Source organism: Taeniopygia guttata, chromosome 1 (genome assembly GCF_048771995.1).
Source record: "Taeniopygia guttata chromosome 1, bTaeGut7.mat, whole genome shotgun sequence".
Lineage (NCBI taxonomy): Eukaryota > Metazoa > Chordata > Aves > Passeriformes > Estrildidae > Taeniopygia > Taeniopygia guttata.
Genome location: NC_133024.1, coordinates 35,117,573 through 35,145,019, shown reverse-complemented (window position 1 = coordinate 35,145,019; position 27,447 = coordinate 35,117,573). Strand labels below are relative to the sequence as shown.

Below are 27,447 nucleotides of genomic sequence, written 5' to 3'. Positions count from 1 at the left end.
TATTTTTTGCAAATTAAATTATTTTTTGTAAATTATGAATTGCAAAAAAATACGGGGTTGGATTTCTCGTCTGCAAAATAATTATCATTTAAGTATCAGATGCCATTCTATCACAGAAGAGAAATACAAAATTACCATCTTCTTGGGGCTACAACACACGAAACTTTGAGCATAGTACAATGAACCACATTTCAAGCCTCTGCTTTACAGCCACTTCTGAAAGACCTCTGATCACAATTTGCTCTTAAGGGAGTTTTAGTTATCTAATTGTGCATAATTCTTAAAGAAAAATCCTGTGATAACTAAAAAAAATGCAATGAATGTCAGCATCTATCAACTTTAAAAAAGACATTTCCCATGGATCTTACATGTTTTTATTCTTTATTGAAATAAAGGACTACTTACTTGATTAGCCATGTATATTGTGAGAAGACCTCTCCTACAAACAGAAAAGATAAAATAAGTGGATGAAGCAAATATTTTTTTTTCAGACTGAAGAAAACCACTTTAATCATTAAGAATATTTTATTAAAAAAGAGGATTTTAAAAACAAGATTATTGATGGAGGATGAACCATTACCACCTTATAGAAAAATAAGTGCAAACCTTAAAACAGCATCTTGATAGCACAGTACCTAAAGCAGTTAGGAACCAAGTTCTATATAGCAACTGGCTACTCCACATGAGTCCTGAAGCTGTAAGAAGAGGCAAGGCACCTTGAATTACACACAGCACTTATCACAACTTAAGTCTACACATGAGCCAGTAACATCAGCATGCAAACAATAACCTAAGCCTAAGCTAAATTGTGAATTTGCAGCAAAATGCTTGTGTGTTAACTTCTGTTCTGTAATTGGTGCTATAAACTCCAGGTACCTTAGCCCTTCTGCCTACAATATCAGGAAATGTTTTCTACTGAGACTGATGCATAAATCTTTGCTCAAGCCAGTGGAAAGTCACGGTGACAAAAGTCCCCTGGAACAGTGGCCACCATCTTCTCTTCAAACCTTTATCTGCTTTTTTTCCACTCCTATTTTTTAATCTGTGTCTCAGCCCACAGCTCGCACTGCTCTTTAGGGAAAGTATAAACTTGGGCTCAAGCTCTCACGTTTTTGTTGAATCTATTGCAGCACAAGATGGAAAGTGAATTTGGCTACATACAGCTACTCCAGCAACCGACTGCACTGTAGGGTCCAGATGAAATTAAAATTATTTTCTATGCATCAGCCACAAGCCACCATCACCCTTGAGAAAGTGGAAGACATTACTACCACAGGTTTGCTTTGCCCTCAATTATTCCTCCTCTTCTGCAAATATTTCATTAGAAATCTTGGCCAAAGGTTGGAGCACTCAGTTTCACTATTTCCTACTGGACTGGTGTTCTTATCTTCTTGAATTTACCAACAGCCTTGTCGTATTTGGGATTTTTATCATTGACCCCACTGGTCTTACACAAAAAACTTAAAAATTTCTGTGAAGGCACCACACATTCAACTATTAAAGTTCCTCAACATGGAAGTCAGTTTATAACCGGAATCCATATTTGTCTTCATGTCATTTTGGAATTTTTTTTTAATATTGCTACTACAGAAGGTATGCAACAACATTTAACCCAGGCTTATATTTTCCACTTTGTCATGACATTTTAAATTTCCAAGCATTCATAGAGTGCTTAAGAGAGCTGTTAACAGAACATATCTTGCTATCAATTCAGTTGAAGAAGTCAATAAAACAAAAGCACAGATAGCAGGAAATAAATCTGTATCACACAGTTCCCAAGCTTGATTCATCCAAAAAGTTTATTCAGCATTTTCAAACCTCTGTTTACATGTCCGTAACTTTGTCAAATTACACATCCATCTCAAGGTTTTTCACAGCAGCCATCTAAGCTATAGGGATACATTCCACTTAAAAGTTTTACTGCTTCCACACCACACTGAAATTGTGGAAAACAAAAACACAGCATACTGACTCCCACAAGTTGCTCTCTACTCACAGAGAAGAATCAAATTTGGCTTAAGTTCAAGACTTTAACCAAAAAAATCAGTTTGTTTCATGTTTTTTTTTTAAAGCAGAATTACAAATCCATCCTCTGTATACCTTCTCTACCCAGCACCACCCTATGCCAGATACTAGAAACATGATTCTAGCATGAAGCCTAAGGAAAAAAAGCCTGAATCTAAAGATTTAGTAAGGATGAGGTATACAAGAAAAAAAAGTAGACAAAAGGTAGGGAATAGGGTCCATGAGTATTTAAGCAAAATAGCCTCTACAACTTACAGTAAAGCATCAAAATACTGTATGATATTTCTGAACAGGAAGGGGTAAAAATTCACCTGATACAACATATAAATTCAACTCTTCAGGCTGGTCTGCAAACATTCACCTAGTCTTTCAGTTTACTACCTCAAGTGATAAAAAAATATTGGTGCCCCAACCCTCCTGAGTAGCAAACTGCCAGATAATACACAGTTCTATGTACTGTAAATCTTAATTTGTTATCAAGAAAAAATACTGGATATTTCATTTGACCCCTGTAATAGCATTAAAAATTTATGATAAACATTCAAACACTGAGCCATTTGGAAACACCTACCCATACCTACCCATTTGGAAATAAACCTACCCACAAGAGCTAACCTGGTAACTCAATCCCTTTTGAGTATTCTGGAAAATGTCAGAACATCAGAAACATCCTAGGCAGTAATACGCCTATGAGAAGACTCAACCAGCAACCGAGCGACAGATGCAGCTTTCAGAGTACACTCTGTGTATTCACAGATGTAGATTGTACAGTGGGCACAAAGCAGGATGATCATTGTTATGTGCACATAACTTAACTTAGTGGATTCTCCCCTGCAGTCTCTCTGTCATGCAGGCAGGGCTTTTTAGCCTCCCACTGAAATTTATTTAGTCTTTTTAAAAACACTAATAAACTAAGAACTAAATGAGTTTTAGTTTCTATTGTAGTCTCTTTAGGGGTAAAATGCAACTCACCAACCACAAAGACAAAGAAAGGAAAAGGGGCTAGAGAAGAGGAAGGAAAGAACTCAAAGGCTACAGTGCAGCTGCAGCAAGGCCAATGTGAGAAGTAGGTGGCTGGGAGGAGACAAAATGCGCAGACAATAAATTTGTGCAAGGAAGTAACTTCCGGAACTGAAAACACTGCAAGCTGTTAGATGACGTCATCTCCAACTGCCTGCAGCAAGCCCGTCTGTGAGGCCCAGGCTAACTCCAAGCAGAAAGAGTTTTCTTTCTCCAAATTAATTCTGTGACTTTTAAAAATAAATAGCCCCATGTTTCCATGGAAAAGGGAAAAAAGGGGGAGGGGGAAAGGGCATTCTTCCTGTCCCTGTGCAAATGTGATCCAACAAGCCTAACCCAAACCTGAACTCTGCTGTTAAAAAGCAGTTGTAATTTCAGAAAATGTTGCACTATTTTGTAGCAATGACAGCTGACAGAAAACAGGACAGAAAGATGGAGGTAGGCCAAGTAAAAGGGTCACTGGTACAACCCAAGGACTGTATTAAAACTGCAGCTGGTATATAAGGGGACAATATAATCGGGAAATGGTATTAGGAGAGCAGGAAATTATTAAACAATAAAAATAATTAGTCAGTCATGTCTAACCATATGCTTTGGGGAGGTTTAAAGATACTAAGACACAGCTTACATTTCACTGCTGAAGTCCATGAACCAGTGCTGAATGCTAATCTTGGCAACACCAACACCAGCAGGTGGCTACAGCAGTGACAATCCGACAAGGTCACTACGGGAAAGCCCGACCAGACACACACAGATCTCTACTGCCCGCTCTTCCTCCATGGTTCCTGTCTTAGACCATTTTCTCCAAAGCCTGCTTTCATAAATACCTTCATTGCGGCTTCCCACTGACTCCCAGTCACCTCTTAATTGACAGTCTCTCCCATACCCAGCTCTGTTTCTAATGATATCTGTGATCTTTAACTCAGGAAGGAAAAATGTGAGCTAGGGGTAACCTTGAATTCATGAGCAGTAGACCAAGGTCCATCCTACCAGTTTCTTGTTTTAAATTAAAGAACCAAAAAAACAGTTTGCTGAAAAAGTGTTAACAAGACAGGCCTCCTTCACTTGAAAAAGGAGGCTTGCATAAAAGTAATCATGTTTTAATTGCTATTAAATTCAAGTCTCATATAGAAGTAGTGCTTAGTATACTTTTCACTTTGTTTCTCCTTTTTTTCCCCAAGTCACATTTTAAAATTAATTTTCCAACATGCTTGATAGAGAACTGAGTAGGCATGGTCTCAGAGTTTAGTTATCCAACACCGGTCACATTATCTACAGTTGAATAATTCCAATCATGCAGATTCCATATTCAATACTTAAATTACAAAGACTACAGGCTTCTAGAAGATAATTCTCTTGTTCATTTATACCTTCCTCAAAGAAAAGTTTAACATGATAAAATTTGCTTTTTGGACAACTCGGAAACATTCAGACCAAATTATAACAGCAACAGTGCTTGAACTATGGCCTATAAACCTCAACAGAGAACCACATATTTTTGTTATTGCACTGCCCAGAGGAAAGAGTCTAAAATAACTGCTAAAAACCCCAAAAAGCTACAGGATAAAAATAACAAGGAAACCTAGCCGTGTACTGGGCTGTATTACCAGAAGTTTAGGTAGGAGGTCAAGGGAAATGATTAATCCCATTTACTTGGCACTCACTACACCACAGAGCCCCATGCCTGGTGGTGGTCCCCAGTACAAGCAGGCATTGATCATCTGGCATGGAGGACCAGCAGTGTGGCTGGGCAGACCCTGACCCGACCCAAGGAGACAGCATTTTCTCCAGCAAGACACAAGAGCACTGGAACAGGGACTCAGAGGTTTGCAGGGCTGACCAGACAAATCCCAAGCAAGCTGGAGTGAATTCAGTGCCAGCCCTACTCCAAAAGCAGGAAGCTGCACTAGCTGAATTCCCAAGACTTACCTGAACAATTCTATTATTCTACAAAAAAAGCGGAAAGCAACTTCAAAATACCATCAATCATTTTTTTCACAGATTGTAAAACCAGAAGAGATTACAGTGATTAAAAAATCTATCTTCCTAATGAATACAAAACACCAACTCTTCTTTAGTGATTAGCTATTTACTTAAAAAGATCAAATTTTGTCTTTTAAGTATTTCCAATCACCACAATCACTGATATGTTATTTTATGGGTACTTACCTTTACAGTTTGCACCCTAAAACAAGAATTAGTCTGGTCTCTGAAAACAGTTACATCTTTACCTCCCCTGTAACATTACTCCCTCCAACCAAGTCTCCCTCAATACCATTTCTTAAACAAGTACTGAACTCCTTCGGTTTTTCTATGATGTTCCCTAAGTTTTTAGTCATACTTATAGCTCTTTGCCAAAACTGTCCCAGTTTTTCAAAGTTCATCTTCAAGACGTCAAATGAAAATATAGGACATATAAACCAGATTAAAGTTCTCCTATCCTTTGTTTAACCAAAAGTATTTTAAAGTCAAAGAAATCATTGGGTGCTGCTCTCAGACTTTGCATTTGCCTGTGAGCAAGGTATTTTTATCTTCTTGTAAATGCTATAAACTCTGGAAAACTTGTTTGATTGAGGCCAAAGTCCAATTTCCTTTACACGTGAGTAAAAAATTCTGTTTGTGCCAATAGAAGCAGCAACTGTCCAAATCTGCGTGCCAGCATATTGTTTGTGGAACACTTTGCTGAAGAATGTTTTCTTGCTCAGCTTGATGGGCTATAAAATTCAAAAAATAACTATTTTCACAAGCAGAATAAGATTTTTCTTCATATAATAGAAAATCCTACAAAATACCAATCCTTAAATACAACCAAGATTTTTTTTTTTCCTACAAAACGCATTGCCAGTTCTCTCTCATTTATGGTTTTCCTTCAATATATTTATGGCTTCCCTTAAATACAGAGTTGTTGCTAGGCTAAAATAAAAAGAAAAAAACACAACAGCACCATCCGCATACACAAAAAAAACCCCAACTAACCAACCTTGCCTGAAGGTGGGATGAATCCTTAGAAAGTACTTGCATTACTCACGGAAATTTTGCCATAAATTAGTTATTGCAACCACAAAAGCCCTCAGAGAAAATTTCTAACAGAAAGAAAACACCTTCTCTGTCTCTAAAAAGCCACAGAAGAGAGGTAGGACCTGTCATTTTTAAGCCATATCTTTCTAATATTTATTCTTCCTTCTGAGTATTTCTTTCATGCATTTTGCCTTGCCCATCTTCTGTGTCTAATAGCAGCACTCCAATTCCTAGAATTTCCTCATGAAAAACTGTTTTTAGTGATACAAAGGTTAAAGAATTGTTTTCTCTATTGCCCTGTTTCAGTTTAACCACAAACATTTCCGAGCAGACATCCTGAAATCTAAACATTTACTGCAATTAATTAAACTTATTTGAACTAGTATAACTGTTCTTTTTTACCAGTATTGTGGTTTTTATGATCACTTTTTTTTGTCTACTCAAAACTAAAGGGGAAATTAGCTAGCAAGTCAAAAATAACAGGAAATAACTACAGCAAGATGAATACCACTGTGTACAGAATTAACATAAATTGACTGAGCAGGCACCTCCTTCAGTGAGAACAGCCCTAGGTGTGAGCTATTAGAGGGAGCCCCTAAATTCACCCCCAGGGCAAGGGACCAGGGAAGGTACATCCAGGCACCATCCCTGCAACAGCTCCCATAACCCAACACACAGCAGCAGCCAGCAGCACAGGGGGATAGAAGGAGCCTAAAGATGGATATAGCACCATGTTAAACATTTTCATGCATGCAATTAAGAGAACAGATTCTCTGATTAAACATCTAATTGATGGGTTATGTTTCTCCACATATGCAACAAATTTAAACAGTTGGTGGGGCAAACACCCACAAAATAAAAATATCCATCTCACTGCTAAGACAAGAGCAGTTTTAGCTTTGTTATAAAGCTTTCTAATCTCATCCCCAGTCCAAAACTTCAATTTCCTGATATCCTATTTTTCCAAAAGTTCTTCCTGTTGACAAACCAATAAAACTTGACTCAAGAAGCAGGGACTGGAGTCAAACTCCCCTTTTCTTGTGATCTGTACAACAAAATCTGAACTCTACATGACTTTTTTAACCATTTTTCCATAAATTCATTATATTAATTTCCTACAAAATCAAGTCTGAATTTTATGTGAATGTCACTGTTCACTGAATCTGCTGCATATTCTGACACTATTTTATCTATTTTTTTATTATTCTTTACAAGTCTAAGAAATTACAAATAAAACTATTTTTATAAGAATCTCTGAATTCAAAGGCAAATAAAGAAAAAAAGAAAGAAAAAGGAAGATTCAAAAAGTTAACTCTGGCTTTAATTTCTGAGCATAAACTAAGAAGCTAACATACTCGTTTGTAATGGGTCCCCAGACAGGACTCATGGTCTGCAAAAACAGGAAGAATTCCTCCCATCAGTTTCAATCCCTCCCCCTACACTGTAAAACACCACTTTAAAACCTGCAGAATTAAGGCAAATACACAAATCACAGGTTTCCCTGAAATGAAAGAAGTTAAAATGAAGAGGTAAGAGGTAGGGTTTTCTCTGCTTTACAGCAGCTTGACACCACAAGCGAACCCAGCATAGATGTAGAGCTGTGATTGCATCCCTGTAATAACACAAGCACTACAGATTATGTTTAGGGTATCGTTAATCTCTCACACCCACCAATTTCCTACTGACAGCTGGAGGTCAGCAGCGAAGTCCTGGTGCAAAAGTTCACATAAAATCAGCAGGAACAGACAAGCTTTCAAAATAATGCTGAAAATTATGAAAACAGACCTAAGCAGTGAGTTTTCAAAAAAGAACATGGCAATTTTTTTAGCTTAATAAAGACCAGTTGGCAAGTCTTTCACACAAAAATAATGTTCAGAACTTCATCTCAAAAATTTACAGTTTAAGGACTCATAATCCACTGTTTTCTTACAGAAATTTCTTTTAATATTTTGTGTTGTTTAAAGGAGGAAATGGACACTTTGCAAGCTGGAGAAATTGCAATTGCTCAGAACTGCAAATCAGTAATTCTTGCTTGGAGCATGCTACATGTTAAGCAAAACAGTTTAATGCAAATACTCAAAATTTGTTGTTCTTAAAAGGAAATAAAATAAACTCAACATGTTCTATGCTCTGAACACATGCCAAAGAAAGGGTATGAGAAAACTGGAAAGGGAAAGAAGCCAAAAATAAAATATATCTACAGTAATACATTCCAGTTAAATTAGTACCAATAATTCTTAGAGTTTCCAGAAAGTACAACACAAGATAACATCTATAGTTCAATTTTTAAAAATTCCTTTATGCTCTATTTTATACAGATTTTCTTTTACCATTCCCTCCCTCCTCCTTCACTCCGAGTTGCTCTATGCTATCTACAGAGCAAAAACAAATGCTGACCTACAGAGGAGAAAAAACCTCTTAATTAAAGTGTGATTTAACCTTACAAGATTCCATGAAGAGATAAAAAGATTCCAAAAAGCTTATTAGTATTATAGAACGGCTGACTGGAAGATAACAGAAGAAAAACAAATTAATCAAACCTCAAGAAAAGAAATGAAGGTTTTTGGGATTTTTTAAATTATTCACATTCTTGGTACAGAAGGTCTATCTAGTGTTAAGTAAGACCTCAAATAACAATCTCTTTGGACTGTTGATAGTAACACCAAACTGGTTTTAATCAGCTCAATCAATCACAAAGAAAACACTCAGTTCTTTCTGGGCATGGGCTGCTTGGCCACTCTGTCTGGAAGGTATGAGCATAGGGCACAAAAGTAAATACTTCTGAACAAAACTGCTCTGGAGGCTCTCAGTAGCAGCAGGTCATTGTTTAATGTATTCTGCTGGCAATCACTACCACTCCAAAGCAAAATAGGACACTATGGACAGAACAGTTAATAAAAATTAGGAAGAGCAGGACAGGGCATGGAAAAAATTCAGAGTTGAAAATACATCCAGTATTCACTGGCTTTGGACTTACACTCCCTGTATTTTGAGAGTGAGAAGGAGGAAGGAGAAAAAATTTGTCATATAAGGTCACTTGTTGACAGCTTGGAACTGTCCCAATACCAGCTGAAATTTATGCAGTATTCAGCCTATTCTTCTCAACCTCTACCCTCTAGCCCTTCTCAAGTTGAGAGCCCTTCAACCACACCCTACCTGCATATCCCAAAGCCAGCTCACAGCAGCTCAGCAAGAAGCAGTTCCAGAAGCTCCCCTAGAAGTCCCTTGGAATGGCTGGCATTCCCTTTTTAATTTATATTCTGTGCCCAGTTTGAGACAGTCCATTCCACAACATAAGTTTTTTGATAAAAGCTACTCAAATCATCAGTTATTTCATCTATTTCAAAAGACTTAAGCAGCCTGATAATGTTTTTCCAAGTCTGTTACACTAATAGCTATTGTAGTGTTTGCATGTTTAGCACTAATTTTCTCTTTAAAGTAGTAATGTTTTAACATTACATTTGTGATAGGATTATACTGTTTACAAAGCACCTGAAGCAATTTGTAGAAAAAAGAAAGCTATTAGAGTTGACAAATCAATCTAACTCCAACAAGTAACTGCTGAAGCTTTTCAAACAGTGTGACTAACTTCTAAATGCCCTTGTATTCAGAAACAGCAGACTAGCACTTCAAAGGGAAGTAGTGTATGGAGTTAGACTTGTCAACATACAGCGACATTTGTTTTTTCTGCCCTCTCTTTAGACCCTCTAATGACAGCCTATTAAATAATTTTAAAAACAGGCTTTAAATCCAGTAAGGAACTATTAATTTAACCACTCAGAAGACAGAAAAATGCTATTAAGAATGTGCCTACGTCTGTAATGGGGGTCCCAAGGAACAGCAACATCAGAAATCAAAGTGAACCTTCCCTAGAAAGGCAAGCAAACCACACTAAAATTTTGACTGAGTGTCATTTCAATACATCTCTATTGACTGAGAAGCCAGTTGCTGGCAGGACGTCAGTACTGGATGATGAACTGGGCCAGATACTACAGACAGCTGTCAATGAGATGTTTCACCTACCAAAGACAGAAATAAGCTATTGCCAAGTCCAGTTTGAACCTACTATTTTCTGGCATTAAGCTCAAACATCCAAACTGCCAACAGTTGATACTGGAACATTTTTGCAAGTTCCTCAGTTCATTGCTCAGAAGGAACGAATAACTGACACCAAAGAGCTTAAAAGGAAAAACACGTTACTGAAGCAGCAAGATGGAGCCCATATAAATTCCTTCACGTAGACCAAATTATGCTGTACTACCAGACAGTCCATATTGTTTCAGTCTTTCACCAAAGCTGGAGCAGTCTGGATTGTGATAACCGGTACTGGCCCAAATTCATGAGACCTGTTTAATACCAGGCTTGCCTTTAATACCATGGACACTGTTTGTTCCTGCTTCTCAGACAGACTGTCTTTAGGAGAATGTTTTAATGCCATGCACTTTATCAAAAAAGATTCAATCTGGAATGGAGGTCATTAGATTACAAGAAACACTACAACACACAGTGCTGTATTTCCTTACCAAAGGAAATAAATACATGCCATTTTCTGTCCCAGGATGTGGAGGGGAAAGGGCAGGAAGGGGAAGTAAGATGTCTGACCTAAGAATACTGCTGTAATCTTTGCCACAGAAAAGCTCTACCTGATTAAATATAGCAAATCATTACCATTCTAAGTCTCTAACTTCACACTTTCCTGCTGCAGGAGCTAACAACAACCTTAGATCCTTGGGAACAAGGCTCCAGAAAAGTCAGTTCTTTTATAGAGGGTTTATAGGTGTGGCTTGCATGGAAACAAATACTTAAACTGCTCTCATCTATAGTATCTGAAAGCAATATCCTTCCCAAGCAGACCTGAGGAACACAGCACTGAAAAGTTCCCTCCAAGACTTCCAGCCATCACACTAGAGGCATGCTAGGCATGGATATTATCTCGCCAGGTAAATGTCAGCACTCAAGCCAGCTCACCCTAAGCAGCACCTTTAGTTTATTCTATACTAGTAGAGTATTTATTATTCCCCCTCTGGGAGCTACATGTTACACACAAGCATTCAGACACAGAAGATGTATTAGGTGTTTGCTTAAGCCAAGGAAGTCCAAATGAGTGTGTCCTGGATGCTAGTGCTGAGCCGACAGGACAGAGTAATTAATCCACTATTTGAGCCATTTGAATTCAAGTCAGACTAACAGAATAGTCCAATGTTCAGCAGCAGTCTGAATTTTAACATTTTATCTGTCAGCATTTCAACAGGACTATAAGTTTTACAAATTTTGGTGTGTTTTTTTATGGTTAATGATGAAAAACAAAGAATACAAAAATATACTACTATTTAGATGACTAAATAATTTTTACTTAAGTTTTCAGCCTACAAAGTTAACATTTCAGAAACAGTTTTGCCAAAAGTGCTCTTGAAATAATTTTTAAAAATCAGACTTTAACCAGAATCAAGTGTCAACTACACATGGAGCCATGCAGATAGAGAGGAAGGTATTTGCACATTCACCTGGGATCTATCAGAGCTTGCTGCTTGACCTTAGCACTGCCCTTTGTTCACCCAGGCTGGCCCCACGTGCAATGATAGAGTAGACCAGAGTTTAATAGGTGCTGCCTGAGATGTCTTTACATTCATGAAGCAGCCACGCAGCTGATGCTGAGCCTGTACTGATAAATCCTTCTGAAACTCAAAAGATCTGGAGGACACTGAGCAACTGCAACCAAATAGTCCTGCATGATCCATCTCAGGCCTGACTCTAACAACACAGAGAGAAAAGAAACCCAGTCTCTACAGATCATCCAGATGCTGCAATGCATTCTCTAGTGTCTCCAGAAACACAGGTATGTAGTTCACATGGAGGCTTCCAGTATTCTTCCCTGTCTGCCTGTTGTAGCTTTGAAAATGAATTGTCAGCTATAAAGCTGTAGCTGCTCTGCTGCTTTTCATCTTGTGTAAGACTTCAGCTACCACACAAGAAAGCTGAACCAAATTTTTACAGCATTCATGAATACTTATGCAGAAACAGTAAAGTTTTTCAGAATCCTGGATCGTTTATAACCTGGACTGACTGACTACCCATGTATGGAACTGTAGCCACTGATTCCCAATAAACTTTCCTGATCTGTTCACAAGTACAGAATTTGCCTTGCCAAACTTCTGCCGTCTCAAGTGGATGACATCTAGTTTAAGACAGTTATCTAGATTGCAATGAGACACAGAATGGTGAATAATGCAACTGGTGGGAAAGAAATGACCAGTATCAAATAGAAATGCACATTTCAGATAGTTAGGGAAGTCCAAGTGATGAGTGCAACCACTTCTTTTATCCAGAAGTAAAAGGATTATACCTGTATCTTATGTGCATACACAGAATCACAAGGAGTAAACGGCAGGAATGAAGGATAGATTTACAACAGGAATAATTAAGAATATCATACAGGAGAGATCTTTCTCACACAATAAAACACATGGTTTCTGCAGTTCATATAAATAAAGCAAATTTTACTCTGCAGTTACCTTTACAAATGGAGCAGACAGTTTATAGCACACCAGTAACACAGCATCTTTCTATGACCCACAGAGGACATCCTTTCTCCTTCACACCGGACAGCCTCACAATATGGCTACAATTTAAACAACAGCCTTTCACTCATCCACCAGATGACCTGGTTACAGAAGGACATCAAATAAGCTAAACAGGAATTGCACTTTGTGAATTCATGTTAACTGTGCCTGATAATCATGATGTTCCATTAAATGCCTTTCAGTATTACCAGAATAATCTTCAGAATGTTTCCAGAAACTGAGGTTAGACCAACAGGTCTATAGCTTATTGGGTCTTCCCTCAGACCCTCCCAGTACATAAAATAACTTTGAGAGGGGTCCTTTTGCAACATCCAATAGCTCCTTCAGAACTCCAGCATGAATCCCATCAGGGTCCATGGACTTGTGAACACCCAGCGGATACAACTGGCTCCTTACAATTTCAGGGTCTTCAAATGGATTGTACTGGCACACGTGGCCCTCCAAATCAAAGAACTGAGCAGTCCAAGGTCTATCAATGTCATTAAAGATGGAAGCAAAAACAGTATCTGCTCTTTCTACATCTGTATTAGTCAGGTGACCACCTTCAGCAAGTATCAATGTGTTTTCCTTAGACTTTTCCTTGCTATTAATATACTTTAAAAAGCCCTTCCCTGTTGTCAGATACAGCACTGACCAGTATCAATTCTAATGGAGTTTTTGGCCTTTCAAATCTTCTCCCTGCATATGGAAACCACAGCTCTGTACTCTTTCTATGATGCCTGACCTTGCTTCCAGAGATCACACAGTTTCCTTTTCCTCTTGAGCTCCACAAGGAGTTCACTGTTGAGCCAAACTGGTCTTCTGGCCCATTTGCTGGACTTACAATATGCTGTAATTGCCTGCTCCTGCACTTAGAAAAGACAGTTCTTAAAAACTGACTTTATTAATATTGAATTAACTGAACAGTTAAAAAAACTCCAGAAACTGTTTCTAAAATTAACACATGATTCAATAATAGTAAGACAAACAGAAAATTCTCTGAATATATCAACAAAGTTATGACTGCAAGGGATATAGCTCAGAGAGAGCATCAATTTTTGCAGTTTAAAATACTGGCCTATTTTTCATGAAAAATATCCCAAGAGTTGCTTATCCTGAGCTACCTGCTAGTCACAATGTTGCCACCATCACAGTATCTTTCAGATTGACTTCTGCACTCCCAGCCTTGAATGATCATTTCTCCCTTCTTCTTATAACTGTTAAAGCAATCTGTTTTTGCGGGAAGTGTCCCTGTCCATGGCAGGCGTGGAGCTTTTAGGTTCCTTCCAATCCAAAACATTTTATGAAATGGTTCTATAACTACAGCACAGTAGTAGCCCTCCAAGCATGCAGCAAAACATGTTCAAATCTTTATACACTGTTACTATAAAAACATAAATCCTCAAAACACTGATTCTCACCAAGGCAGTTGCTGAAGTACAATGGAATTTAACATATTTTGGTTTAGATACAGAAAGCTTTCCCAGTAACTTCTACAGCCTGGCTCCATATTCCACAGCAATAATCATCCTAGAGGAATACAATTCCAAAAAATTTGTTTCCCTGCTAGCTCTTCTTACCAGATTACACCACAAAATACTCATGCCAGTGATCCAAACTCCAGAGTTTTTTCATACAATGCAAAGAATATGTAAAAAACCACCCCTCAACATAGCTTGCTTTCTCAGTTTCTTACCTCTACCAAGTACAACTGGAGGTTGCAAAAATATTTGCTGTGTTAAAAGAGTTTGTTCACTTGTTTTGATTACTCACTCCATCAAAATGGTGATTTAGCTGTTCCCTAAAATATGTCAAACTCAATAACCACAAAACATTTTTGAGAAAGGAGATTGTCACCTCAAGTCTAAATACTACTAATAAAGAAATATATATCAACAAAATTGTATTTGAATGTTACAAAGTTGCAAAATTCATTTCTTTCTTTAAAGCGTATACTTTTTACCATTATTGTGCTGACATATACCTCTTTTATAATGTTTAGACTAATGACATTTATGGCAAGCAAATAATCCTAACAGCACTGAATGTTTCATCAGAACAAACATAGTGTAAAAATTCCACATTGTTCTCACACAAATGTTTCTGTCACTTTTCCAAGCAACGCACAGTAATATTTTTGTTTCCAAGAACACTAAATATGTGTGTATATATAGATGTCCTCTACAACATGCACTGTTGCACTGCTTCACTTTTTAAATGCATGTGCTTTAAATATTTTTCTAAGAGTCCAGCATACTGATTTTTTCTTTATGAAAAACGCCCAAAGTTTTCAACTAAAAACATATTACAAATACTTGCCCAGAGCAAGATTTTACAACCAAATTATAAAAGCCCTAAATCTCAAGTTTTATAATACCATCAGTGACAGAGTCGTAACTGCAGCAACGAGACAGGCGCCGCTATAATGTTAACAGGCAGTATGTAAACATTAATGCAGCCTAAGGGGGGAGCAGGGGCAACCCCAAAAGTGTCCCTTCACAAATGCCACAGAAAATTTAGGTGGCTGTACTTGAACTTTCCCTAGCTTAATTAGTTACAAAAGGCGGGGGGGGGGGGAATCCAAAACAGCCAGGGAAAAAGACAATTAATTTAATTGAAACTGAAACTGTGTCCCCTCTTAAAGCTTTATTGTTACTGAAATTCATTAATACATTATTTCTTGAGCAGGAGTCCAATAAAATGAAGTTTGCCATTCAACTACTAGCAAAACACAACTAAAAGTGGTTTTGAAATATCAGCACATTTACAAAACACTTAAGAGTACACAATTTTCTCCTAGAAAGTAATCACAGAGGACTTAAATACAGGTTCTCCACCAAGCTATGGTACTTCTTTGTCTTAGAAGTCAGCAAGGTACTGATCTAATCAGATTTCCAGCAACAGGCTGGCTTCAGCCAAGTCCCAAATCACATTTCAACAGTTGATTCACAACAATTTTAACAAGTATATTCAGTTACTTCCTTGCTTTCTAACAGTTTCAGTACTTCTAGACTGAGGCAGTGCCAGGTCTTCGGCTCCAAGCCGCATATCTCCTCCTTACTATATGGTCAATTCTTGGTGATAACATTTAATAGATGTTGAAAGAAATAACAAGAGACTGTAACTTGGAATTAAAAACAGAAGCCAAAAGACGTAAGCAAAATATGTTTTTTAAAAAATTATAAATAAAATTGTTTCTTATCATCAATTGGAAACAACACCTGTAGGAGCAAGGATTGTATGGTTAAACAACTCCATACAAAGGTTAATAAAATGAATGCAATGATTTCCTAAGGAAGCTCAATAAAATTAAAATAACTTAATCATCTCTATTTTTGTAGAGACAATTAACATAGCCTTTAGTGTCTAATAGTACAAAACTGAATTCTGTGACAAAAGAATTGCACACTTTTCTTTAATAGATGCAAAACAGGTGAAACTGCAAAAAACATTATATTCTTTTAAGTATAATCCTGCAACTAATCATGCAACTGCACCTATTAGAAGCTTGCTTAGTATTATTTAGCCATAGCTATTATGACAATATAAACATGAAGAATTACTAAAATATTGACAATTAAAACAAATTAGAGCCTGTAAAAATGCTTCCTCCTAACCCTAACAGGCAATCCAGAAAGCTTGAGAGCACCAGTAAAAGTGGAAAATTCTTAGTTCGTCCTACTGGAGTAAGGAACAAAAGGCATAGAATATGTGCTTGCAATGTGTAGATTCATAATCTCCATGTTTATGTATCCAAATCCAATTCTTATCCAAGAAATAATTTTTATCAAAACATTACTTAATCATTATAATGTGACCAGTTCTCTTCCAATAATCTCACAGAACATTTATGGATATGACAACTATATTTTATGGTCACCACACAGAACACATATGTACATATTAATGCACCATTTATATCTTTATAGACCTGTAGGAGAATAATATAGTGCAGAGCATTTCCTGAGTCTGTTTGAAGTTTCTGTGGAATGTCACCACCCCTTCTCACTGCCAGTGTCCTGCAAATCTGTAATTACACATAACACAGATAAAATCTACAATCAAACTAATTCTGTAACACATTAGAAAAACATGTTCCTCCTCAGACTACAATGCGCCTAGCCAAGCTAACAATCTCTTTTTCCCATTCTTCCACATTAATTGATGGAAGAAGGCTGGCACACATGAACAGCAACACTTGGAAGAAAATCTGATTTATAAGCCTCCTGTTCCCAAGTTTAGGACTGACAAGGACACTGGACAAGCAAATGCCAGTGAGGTACTTAAAATAGGGTATCCACTTGGGAAGAGATTAAGTGATTAAGTTCAATGTTACTGCCAGCTGCTAGTAGCAATTTGAAGGGCTAGAGATAGGTTTATGAACTTAAATCAGGACTTTTTCCCACTTCCCTGATTTTTCACTACAATTTGTTCTATGCTGCTCAGCAAATAACTGAAAATGCCCCTGTGTCTCCATGTGAAACATCAGTTTCCTAAGGGACTGTAAGTCTATTAAAATTTGATTTTGCCTGTAAGAGAAGCTAACAGGCAAACAGATGTGAAATCAGAAAGTCATATTTCACTGTCAGCAGCAGCATTTTGCACATTATACACAGTTGCCAGCTGAGAACATATCAAACTACTTAATATTTTAAAAAACCCTTAACTTTCAAACACCTCTTGACTTCCTTTAACGATTTCTTTTGTTAAGAACAATGAACGCACATTTTCATATATGTGTTATACTGCAATAGCAAGATTTCCTTCTTTCCTTTAACTGATCCAACATAATGTGAATTTTTAGGCAAAATATCTTGGGTCATACATCATGGATTATGACAGAAAGGGGAATAACCCCACAGAAATTAAGTAGTCTATCATCATTCATTGCATACATACTGTACAAGTATACTTTTGTCATTTCCACATACCTCTATTTCAACTTCCATTTCTTTCAAATTTCAGGCTGAACAGAATCCTGCTAACATGTCAGAGCTTTCATACATTGCCAAAAAGAAGTCTAGAAAAACCAATTTAACATAAAATTTGCTTGCTTGCTCTTTTTATTACTCTTAAAAAGTGTAGCTTTTCAATTTTCTCATAGTTGTTTTGCTGTTATACAAAAACCTTGTACAGGTTTGGGCTCATAAGCAGTTTCAACTCTCCACCCATATATATTCTAAAAGGTACAAGAATGTCACAGATTGACAACCAGCCTGATTTCTTCATCTTTAACATTTCCTAAAAATATTAGAAGCCTGGCACAGAAATGACTCACATTGTAACAAGTTTGTAGGAAAAGTTAAGCCCATGTTACCACTTATAAATGGGAGAAAATGCATTTGCTCTCACCCCAAAATGATACTCCGATGCCAACAGCAGTGCTGAAGTCTAAGTAACTATACAAAGTTCTACTAAAACATATCCAATCTCAAAAGTAATTACTGCAAGATGAAAATCAGTCAGCTAGAGAGGACATGAAAAAGATAATTAACTTACTTGGTAACGTGATTATGATTATTTGGTAACTTGATTATGATTATTTTCTCTATAATTACATTAAAGAAAGTGATTTAGAAGTGCTCCCATATTTCTAGAAACTCTTACATGTCCTAACTCTTTAAAAGAATGCAATAGAGCCATTGTTTTTGAAAGGACAGAACTCTGACATACATAAAACTTGGCATGGGATTTGCTTACTCCACAGTTGAAGTTCCAGAATGGGGCCTGACAGTAAGTCAACAACATAATGATACATATTTGCCATTATTTTTAAATGACTGCTTAAGGAAGTTTCAGACATCCACAGTAAAAAAAAAAGTGCATTCACACCACCTCTAGTACCTCCTACAGTATCTTTTTAAAATGAGTAATGTTTTACCCTTTTACCTTCTCTTCTTTAAATTAAACTTACTAACTAGGTGCTTAAAATATCTCATTCCACAGTAAATTAAGAAAGCATTGTAGCTGACACTATTTATACAAGCTACCAACATAAGTTGAATTTCCAACAATAAAACCTTACATGCCAGGATTTCATCTGCCATCTTCCTGGGCACATTACAAATGGCAGCTTTGGGCTATCCTTGGATTAAAGTTTTCTTCCCTCTCTTAATACTTTCATAATGAACTTCCTCTGATAGATGAGCTTCAGCACCTCTCCTTAAGTGAAAGGCTTTGCTTTCTGTACCACTACATTTCATCCAATCTGAATTATTTCAAGTCATCCAGAGTTTTCTCCACAACATCCTGTAATTCCTCCATATTAACTAATGTCACGTTGTTAACTCAAGTCATCAGCATTCTCCTTCTCTGTGACTAATTACAAACATTGCTCAAATTATATGCTAAAAAACAAACAAGAACAAAACCATAGTTTCATCAGGAAGCCCTAAGCAACCAAGCTTTATCAGGCAATACTGAGCAATGCAATTGCACATAAAACAAGACAAACCACAAACAGGAAACTGAATGTTCATAAAGTTTTTCCACTGTAGCTTTCTAGATTTAAATTTAAGTTTGCAAAAGACTAATTTCAGATTAACTACATTTCCAGCACTCTGAAATAAGCCCACTGAACTGTCAAATGTCAATCATCAAACAACCAAAACAAGAAACATTATTATATTAAGCTGAAAATCCGTAAACACAAACCCTACCTGCTTTTCCTTTCAATGAGAATAGCCATGTAAGAAGCAGGTAAGGCTGCACCAAAGCCCGGAGACCAAAAGTAGAATTTTCCAAGTATCTTCCTGAAAAAGTAATGTAGATACATATTATATGCAAATTCATGCACCACACTGTATGTTACCTGCATTATAAAATTATGAATGATTTATTAATTTTGTATTCTTATATTAATCTGTACTTACAAATAAACACTAACCATTGTATTTTTACAACTGGATAATTCTCAAAGGATTTCCCAAAGTGTTTCATAAATACCTGAAACAGTTCATTAATGTATTCATTTAATTTAAGTGGCTACTTTTCTTCCAGGAAATCAGTGTCTTCCAATACATATTTTTGAAAAGTTGCAGTTACTAATTACAAAAAAAATCTTCTAGAAGACCTTATAGCCACTCATCTATTTGCTACTTGTCCAAATACAAGTAAGATGCTCAGGAAGATCTGCCTTTTGGAATGTTAGCGATGCAGTCAGGTAAGACAGAAATCAAATCAAGTAATTATAATACATACTGCACTCCAAACAACCCACTGATTCGAAAAACAGCAAAATACACATTTACAGTATGCCAAGGAATCAGTCTCTACATTACAAGTGGAAGCAGCAGTGAATTCCCAGTCCTATTAAGCTGGGAAACTCTCATTTTTGGCAGCTAGATCTGGATTTCTTTTAGAGTTCATACAATTTCAATTACCAAAATTACTTCAAACAATAAGAATTGGAAAAAAAAAAGAGTTACATAAATGGCAATATCTAAGAAAATCTTTCTATAGATTGGTCATTATTAAAGGAAGAAAGCCAAACTGCATGTCAGACACAATGTCACCCACCATGTTTGGTCTGCTCAGGAGACCTACACCTTCAGACTTATTCAGGCCAATCATAGGCAAACAAGAGCCAGAGTTGTGACATTTGGTAGCATGATAATAAACATACTTCAATTATACCAATGCTGCTCAGCTGACAAGCACTATCAGTGAGAAAACAAAGCATTACAATGGAGTCTACTCTTCTAAAAACACAGCAAACAAATAAACAAACAAAATTGCAAACACATACAGGGTAGAAGAGGACACTTTCTTAGACAAAAATTTCATGTTGATGACAGAAGAGAGAACGAAGATAATTAACCAACACCATCTGATTAGCTCACTTTCATTCTTGCCGTCAAAGGCGTGAGCAGCTTCATCTCATACTTCTGCAAAAATAACATTACCAGCGAGCAATGCCAGCTTATGTTCGTAAGTGAAAAGAGAGCCAGTGTATCAGCAGCAAGTGATGTAATGGCAATTACACACACTGCTCATTCCCACGGCTGCAAAAGGATAATTTCTCAGGATGACAATGCCAAATGCTGCAGGAGATAAAGTTCATTATTAGGACTCTCTCAGAAAGTAATTACTGTATGAAGTTTCAGGGAAGTCATTTTAAGCATCTTAATAAGTATGAACACATCTTACCAGACACACCTGTTAAGTAACAGAACAAATGCCTTTTCTGTGGGAAAGAAACAGTAATTTGTTCTTTTGGCATGGTTTAGAATCCTTTTACAAATGCTTGCATGTTTGGTTTGACAAGATTTCGGAAACAACAGTAACGCATTTTATATAATAAAGTCCAGTGGAAATAAAAATGCACAGTCACTAACTGAAACTTTCAAACTTCTCCTAAAGTAAATGAAAATTAGGTTTTGTTATTACTTGCATGGTTATTTTCATATGTTCTGTGGATAGAAATTCGAGTAGGAACTAGGAGTTCTTTCAGGTCATGAACCTAACTCCTCAATCTACAAGCTGTACATGGACAAACTTAATTACTCTAGTTGATAGACTAACAGAACCATGCCTTCATGAGGTTTTACATGTAATTGAACCATAAACCTAAAAATCACACCTTTCCCTTAACAGATGCAATGCCTGTCAACACAGGAACCCAGCACTTCCATCTGAAGCCCAGACAGATGTAGTCTGCTGGATCTCACCAATGGAAGAGATTACAACCCCCAGCTGGACTGTCACACATCCTTAACAGAGATCATCATCCTCACTGCTCTGCCAAGAGACCCTAATTCACCACACAAAAAAAAAAATAGGAGCTAAAAGAAAGTCAGTCAAGTTAGCTTGGCAACCTCTTCTAAAACAAGAACATCTATCTACTGTCTAAGTCACTGCTGATATTGGTTTTAGATATTTTCAACATTTTACCCACCTGTGAAATGGTAAGAGTATTAAACAATGCCTGAAATAATTTTACTTCCACATTCTTGCCTGCATTTTTACACCCTTGAGAATATTTTCATTAGTTTCAATTTTGGTAGTTTTTCCAAGCTGAAAGGAAGAAGCTACCGTAAATACGAGTTAACATGTCCAGCTATAAACCCTTACTCCATTGCTTTGGTCTAGAACTCCAGGAGGGTAAGAGCAATCAACTGCACAGGGCTTGCTGGACAATTCTTCTTCTGAGTTAGTGCTGTTGCTATAATGTACCTTTCAAGCAAAAACAGATATAAAAATTGCAGCATATATCCTATAGTACAAATCTATCACATCCAATCTGTCATCACTATCTAGAACCAGATGAAGAACATCTAGATCTTCACAGTCTCAAACAATCTCTTTCCATGGTTGCATATCACATCCAGAAATATTCAGGCCAGTTATGTAGAACCAGAGGTACTGGCATTTCTTTGACAGTTTAAAATGTTTCTGGCCTAAATAATCATGTACCCCATTACTCTTGCACTCAGGGGCTACTGAAGGAAGTACACTGTATCACACAGCACTAAGTTCAAAGAATAATATAACTTCAATCAAAACATTAAGAAAACATAAACATTAAAAAATACACAAATTGGTTAAAAATAAAGGACTGAAGTTTCACATTTCCATCCTCCATCAACTACCCAAGAGCAGGTGAGAGAAGCAAGCTTATATGCCTCAAGCTGCAAGACAAGTATATTAAATACAAGATATTAAGTACATTTCAAGTGAATGACTTTTCAACATTATGATCTTAGGAGAAACTCTCAAAAAGGCATAGAGAGCTCAGTTTGTAAAGGTGTCATGTATTCATTCAGCTTCCTGGTGTGGTCTCATTTTTCCTCCAAACACCACTCACTCAGCTCCTTGACCATATTCAAGTGCTGAAGTGACTTGCTGAAAGAACCTACCCATAATGATCGTCAAACACCTTCCTGATAAACAGCAGCTAGTTTAAAGCTCATTCCTGAGTAAGGACAGAGCTGCTTTTTTACTTTGCACTTTTCTCTATCAAATTTCATAAGTGATTTTAATCAGCAGATCTTTCTGAAACGGATGAGAGTCAGTTTTAGATTTCCATACCCTAAATAATTTTACACAATCTCTCACACTAGTGTTCAGCACCTCTTCCAGATTCCTTAGGTATATCCAAAATAAAGGACATAACAGGAACTTCACTGACAACTTATTTCTACTATGCAAACCAATTATTTATGCCTTGTTTTGTTTCATATATATTAACTATTTGCATATTACTAATTCCTGGAAGACAGAAGACCTTTCTTCTTGGCAAGTCCTAGCAACCATTCTTGTCACAGGCACTTGGGAATACGTGAAAAATTTACCAAGTGGATCATCACCAGATATGTACTCATTCTTCAAAGGATACAAGTTTGGAAAGTATCTCTTCTCTAACAATCATATTATCCATTGTTTTCTGAAATGTCATTTAATAGCTCTTACATATCCTAATCACTTAATTGCTGAGGCTCTGAATTTCATTTTGGACAAAAAAGCTGCAAAATTCTCACTATATTTGGACATTCATGTACTTCAACAGGCACCATTACCATGGCTGCCTTAAACACTTGTTATGCCTTTATTAGTGATTTCAGTTCACCAGTTTCAGTCAGCACTAGCCAATGACTTTTTAGTCCTGCAATTGCAGGTGGTGGGCAGTGTGCAGAGATTGCCAGCAAGGATTCTGCTGCAGCTGTTTGCTCCTCAGGGGCATCCCTTTGCAAGAGAAAAAGCACATACACCCCCCAAGATGTTGGTCGGTTACTGTGTAGCACAGCTGTATGAACAGCAGAATAAGTGCTTACATCTGTTTCTTGTCACATTTAATTATTGGAATTGTCCTTTACATTGTTTTGACCTAGGTCAACCTAAACAATGCTTCAAGGAGACTTGGAGGGCACCTGAGCTAGGCAGCATTTCCATTACCCAGTCTGCATCTGGTCATGCTGCTCTGGAGGTCAGAACAGCTTAGACTGCTATGCTCACACAGGTGAAAGTGATGCCATGCCAGAGTAAGACACTAATCTCTTACCTACTTCACTGACCAGCACAGTCACAGATCTGCTAGATGGCTAATATCCTCTGTAAGAGGAACTGCTGAAAACCATACAACTTAAAACCATACCAGCTTAATTTAGAGAATAACATTTAACTGCAGCATTGGAATAAAGCACTGCAGATTTATAGGCAAATACATAGCAGAATAAGGAACAGCACTCTGTAGTTCAGAGAAATAAAGATAAATCGATATTGATACAACCTAGATTGCTAGAAAACATCATATTCTTTAGAGCTCATTACTTATAGATTCACTTTAAACTTTGAGAATTATTTACTTGAAAAGCATTCTGTGGCTCCTCAGCCTGCTCCTCTTCTTCTCTGCCTTCTCCTCCACCTTTGAAGGAAAGTTGAGAGGCCTCAAAACTGATTTAGAAGTAGGGCATAAGGTGTTTATCTTTTAGAGGGGTTCGTGAATATGCTGTGAGTTAACTTTCAAACATTCATAGCTACTGTAGGCTTTACGTGTCTATGTATAACATCTCTTACAATAAATGCATCATCATATTAATAAAAAGCAAATTTAATTTTTAACTATCCTGATAGTTACTTGAAATATATGCTGGAAACAGAATACAGAGATGCCGTTTATGCTCATTTTTCAGAGCAAGTCTGTATCTTACAGAATCCCAGAGGCTTGGATTTCCTTCATTTATGATGGTAAGGAAAAGTACAAACTTGGATGGCTGAACTAAATTCAGTATAATTAAAAGTTATCACAGCCACTGCATCAGGAAAATAGAAGCCAATATCAAATTACATCAATTATTTCTAGGAAAGATTAGGCCTTTTTAATTCCCCTCTAGCATCTACTTCAATTTCCTGCAACAATGTATTTTGAATCTGTGAAACAGAGAAAAAGAAGTAAAGTTTGACTTGCTTACTCATTTAAAAGATTACAAAAATGAGAAGAATTTTTAAAAAGTAAAGCTTCATATTCAAATGGTAAAACCAGAAATCAAGATGATTGCTGTAGCTTTTCTTATTTCAAAGCATTACAAACAAGCCTATTACAAAAAGAGAAAAATTATTATACAAATTGAAAAGTTGCACAAAAATAGCTTTATTACATTTCATTTTTAGGATAGTATACCAACCTTAGAATGCAAAAGCAAGCAATATACAAGGACCCATTTGCTGTCAGAAAGGAAGTTGACTGCAAGATCTCAGGTAGCAGTTTGTACAAATAATAGTCAAGTCTTCGTTTCCTGAGAATAGCTGCAATCTGAGGGAGAAGGAAAGAAAAAAAAATGGAGGACAAACTTTAATTCAGTTAGGCACTTTTTGCACATGGTAAAGAAACAGAAAAATGGAAAATGAGGCGTGCCCACTTAAGTAGTAAAACAAAGCCTATTAAACTTTATGGACAATACCACAAAGATTTGCTTTGGACTTGTTCCAGCCGTTACAATATTTATACCAGGAAATACATCAAGCAATATGAAATAGGAAGTACAGGAGGAATTTTATTAGCTCGTTAACGTTGGCCATAATTGTCAGAAACACTGTCTGCCAGATATCAAAACTTTTACGCTGTTGATATATCTACAGAGTTGTATCCTTAAGACAATTGGAAAATCACATAATTCTGGTCAGAATATCACTAAAGTAATCCAAATACACACCTAACACAGTGTCTGTGAAGTGGTGATGTATTTTTAAAGGACTTCTACTTTAATTAAATAACTGCAAGTCCTCAAAAAATGTTCCCCATCTGCTGGGAGAACAACAGATTCCTAACATATTTCACAGAACTGGTATATTACCTAGAAAACTGTCTATAGCAGACAACAGGCTCAATCTGAAGAATAAACATTTTTTTTGTTCAGTTTAATGTATGTCCAAGGTACTATAAAGAACAGCTTATTTAATGACTCAAACACTAAAGGTCCTCAAGATTTTTTTTGTCCATAGAAATTGTGCAATTAGCTAACAAGAAAATGTAGCAAACCAGGCTTGTCTCAGAGGTAACCCAGGGCTAAGACAAGAGGCAACAGACAAGCTCAAGTATGGGAAACTCTGGTTAGACCTAAAGAAAAGTTTCCATTTGAGGGTGGCTGAATATTGGAGGAGGTTACTGAAAATGACTGTGGACTCTCCACCCCTGGAGACCCTTGAAACTTAACTAGAAAAGTCCTCAAGCAACTTCAAGGTCTCCCAGGGTCCCTTCAGCCTGTGTGCTCTTACTACTCCATGGAAGTATACTTTGAGTATACTATATATGAGACAATTTATAAGTATACTCCATGGAAGTATACTTTGAGTATACTATATATGAGACAATTTTTCATTCTACTATCATTTTTATCTGCATTGATCTCCCCAGGAGTCTCAAAACTGGACAGTTTTTGGTCAATGCTTAGAGAAATTCCAAACAGAGCAAGCTTCATACTGCAAGCGCAGATGAGAAGAAAGATATCCTATCAAATCCATACTGCCAGCACATCTCAAAGTCTTGGCTGTGAGAGGGAGATACTCTTCCCAAACATTGTCCAATGAATAGCAAGGATGTTTTAGAATCAGAGATAGGCTGAGGATTCTACTAAAATGAACCATGGGAAAACTTCTGCCAAAATCTTGTTTCCAAAATGAAGCCTGAACTAAGGATTAAGAAGAAATTCATGCATGAACAGACCTCTGAAAACAGATTTACACATTACTTAATCCAGTGTCAAGACTGCTTTGAGCATAATGAGTTAGGCAATAATGCAATCCAGATAATCTTTCTGCTGAAGGAAAGCCTTAACGTAGTCTAAATGCCAGATAACTAGCTGCTACCCACTCAGCTATTTCTAGCATATTGCAGGAAGGACATGAACACTGGAACAAAAAACTATTTTTTTTTTGTTTTAAGAACACAGCCATTATACCTAAGCGTGAAGCCTTGCTCCCTCAGACCAAAGTGTAAGTGCATGAAAGATTAATTATCTTATAAATTAATGTCAAATCCAATTAAAAAATTTATTTCTGTAATGTCTTCAGGAAGCTTTAGATTAATGTAAATTTCTGCTTTCCCTTCTCTTTACTATCCTACTCCCAAATGAAAAACAGAAAAGAACCAGAAACAATAACACACAAACCATTCCAAAGAAAATTGGTCATGTGTGAGAGCAATAGAGCTTCATGCACACACACATACAAAAAAAAAAAAAAAAAAAGCTTATAAAAGCTTACATTTCTAACTGCTTTATAGACAACAATAAAGCTAAAGGGCTGAAAGCAGGCAAGAGCAGACTATAAAGTTCTTCTACTCTTCAGCTACCAGTGATGTGACTATATGGAAAAAATACCAGATATTTCTGGATACAATTTTGCTGTCCCTATCAGTGCCACACATTTCAGAGAAGTATTATTAAAGTGCAGAAATATGAAATCTGAATGCAGAGGTTCATGGCTCCCAGTGGGATACACCTCAATCAGCTGAAAGAACATTGTGATGAAAACCAAATTCTTACAATAAATGCACTGGTCAAGGCTTATTACTGGATGCCAACAGCAAAAAGAATGGAAGGAGAGGGCATCAGGACATCCAGTAGGTACTCCCTTGGCAAAATAATCATCTCCATAAAGATGCTAACAGATGCATTGAAAAAAAACCCTGGTCAGTATTAATAAAGAAACAGACAGAAAAAAAAAACATTTTCTAGCATTAACTAAAGAATTCACACAACTGCATTTCCACTCTCCATAAAAAATGTAATAAAAAAAAAAACAGTGCACCAGTTTCAGGATACCTCAGTTTGTGGAATATCATTACTTGAGTCCTTTTTCTTTTTAATTTAGTCTATATAGGCAAATG

General features: G+C 36.8%; 1 protein-coding gene across 2 annotated transcripts in view; it reads right to left on the bottom strand.

The window, feature by feature from the left end:
• TMEM135 (transmembrane protein 135) overlaps nucleotides 1-27,447 on the bottom strand; it is a 158,596-nt gene that overhangs the window by 123,316 nt on the left and 7,833 nt on the right. For both annotated transcript variants that reach the window (XM_072926903.1, XM_030269009.4), the window contains exons 2-4: nucleotides 24,746-24,873; nucleotides 19,283-19,375; nucleotides 406-439 (exon numbers count right to left, since the gene is read on the bottom strand). In XM_072926903.1, the coding sequence (XP_072783004.1) occupies nucleotides 406-439; nucleotides 19,283-19,375; nucleotides 24,746-24,873 (255 nt within the window). The remainder of the gene's footprint in view (nucleotides 1-405; nucleotides 440-19,282; nucleotides 19,376-24,745; nucleotides 24,874-27,447) is intronic.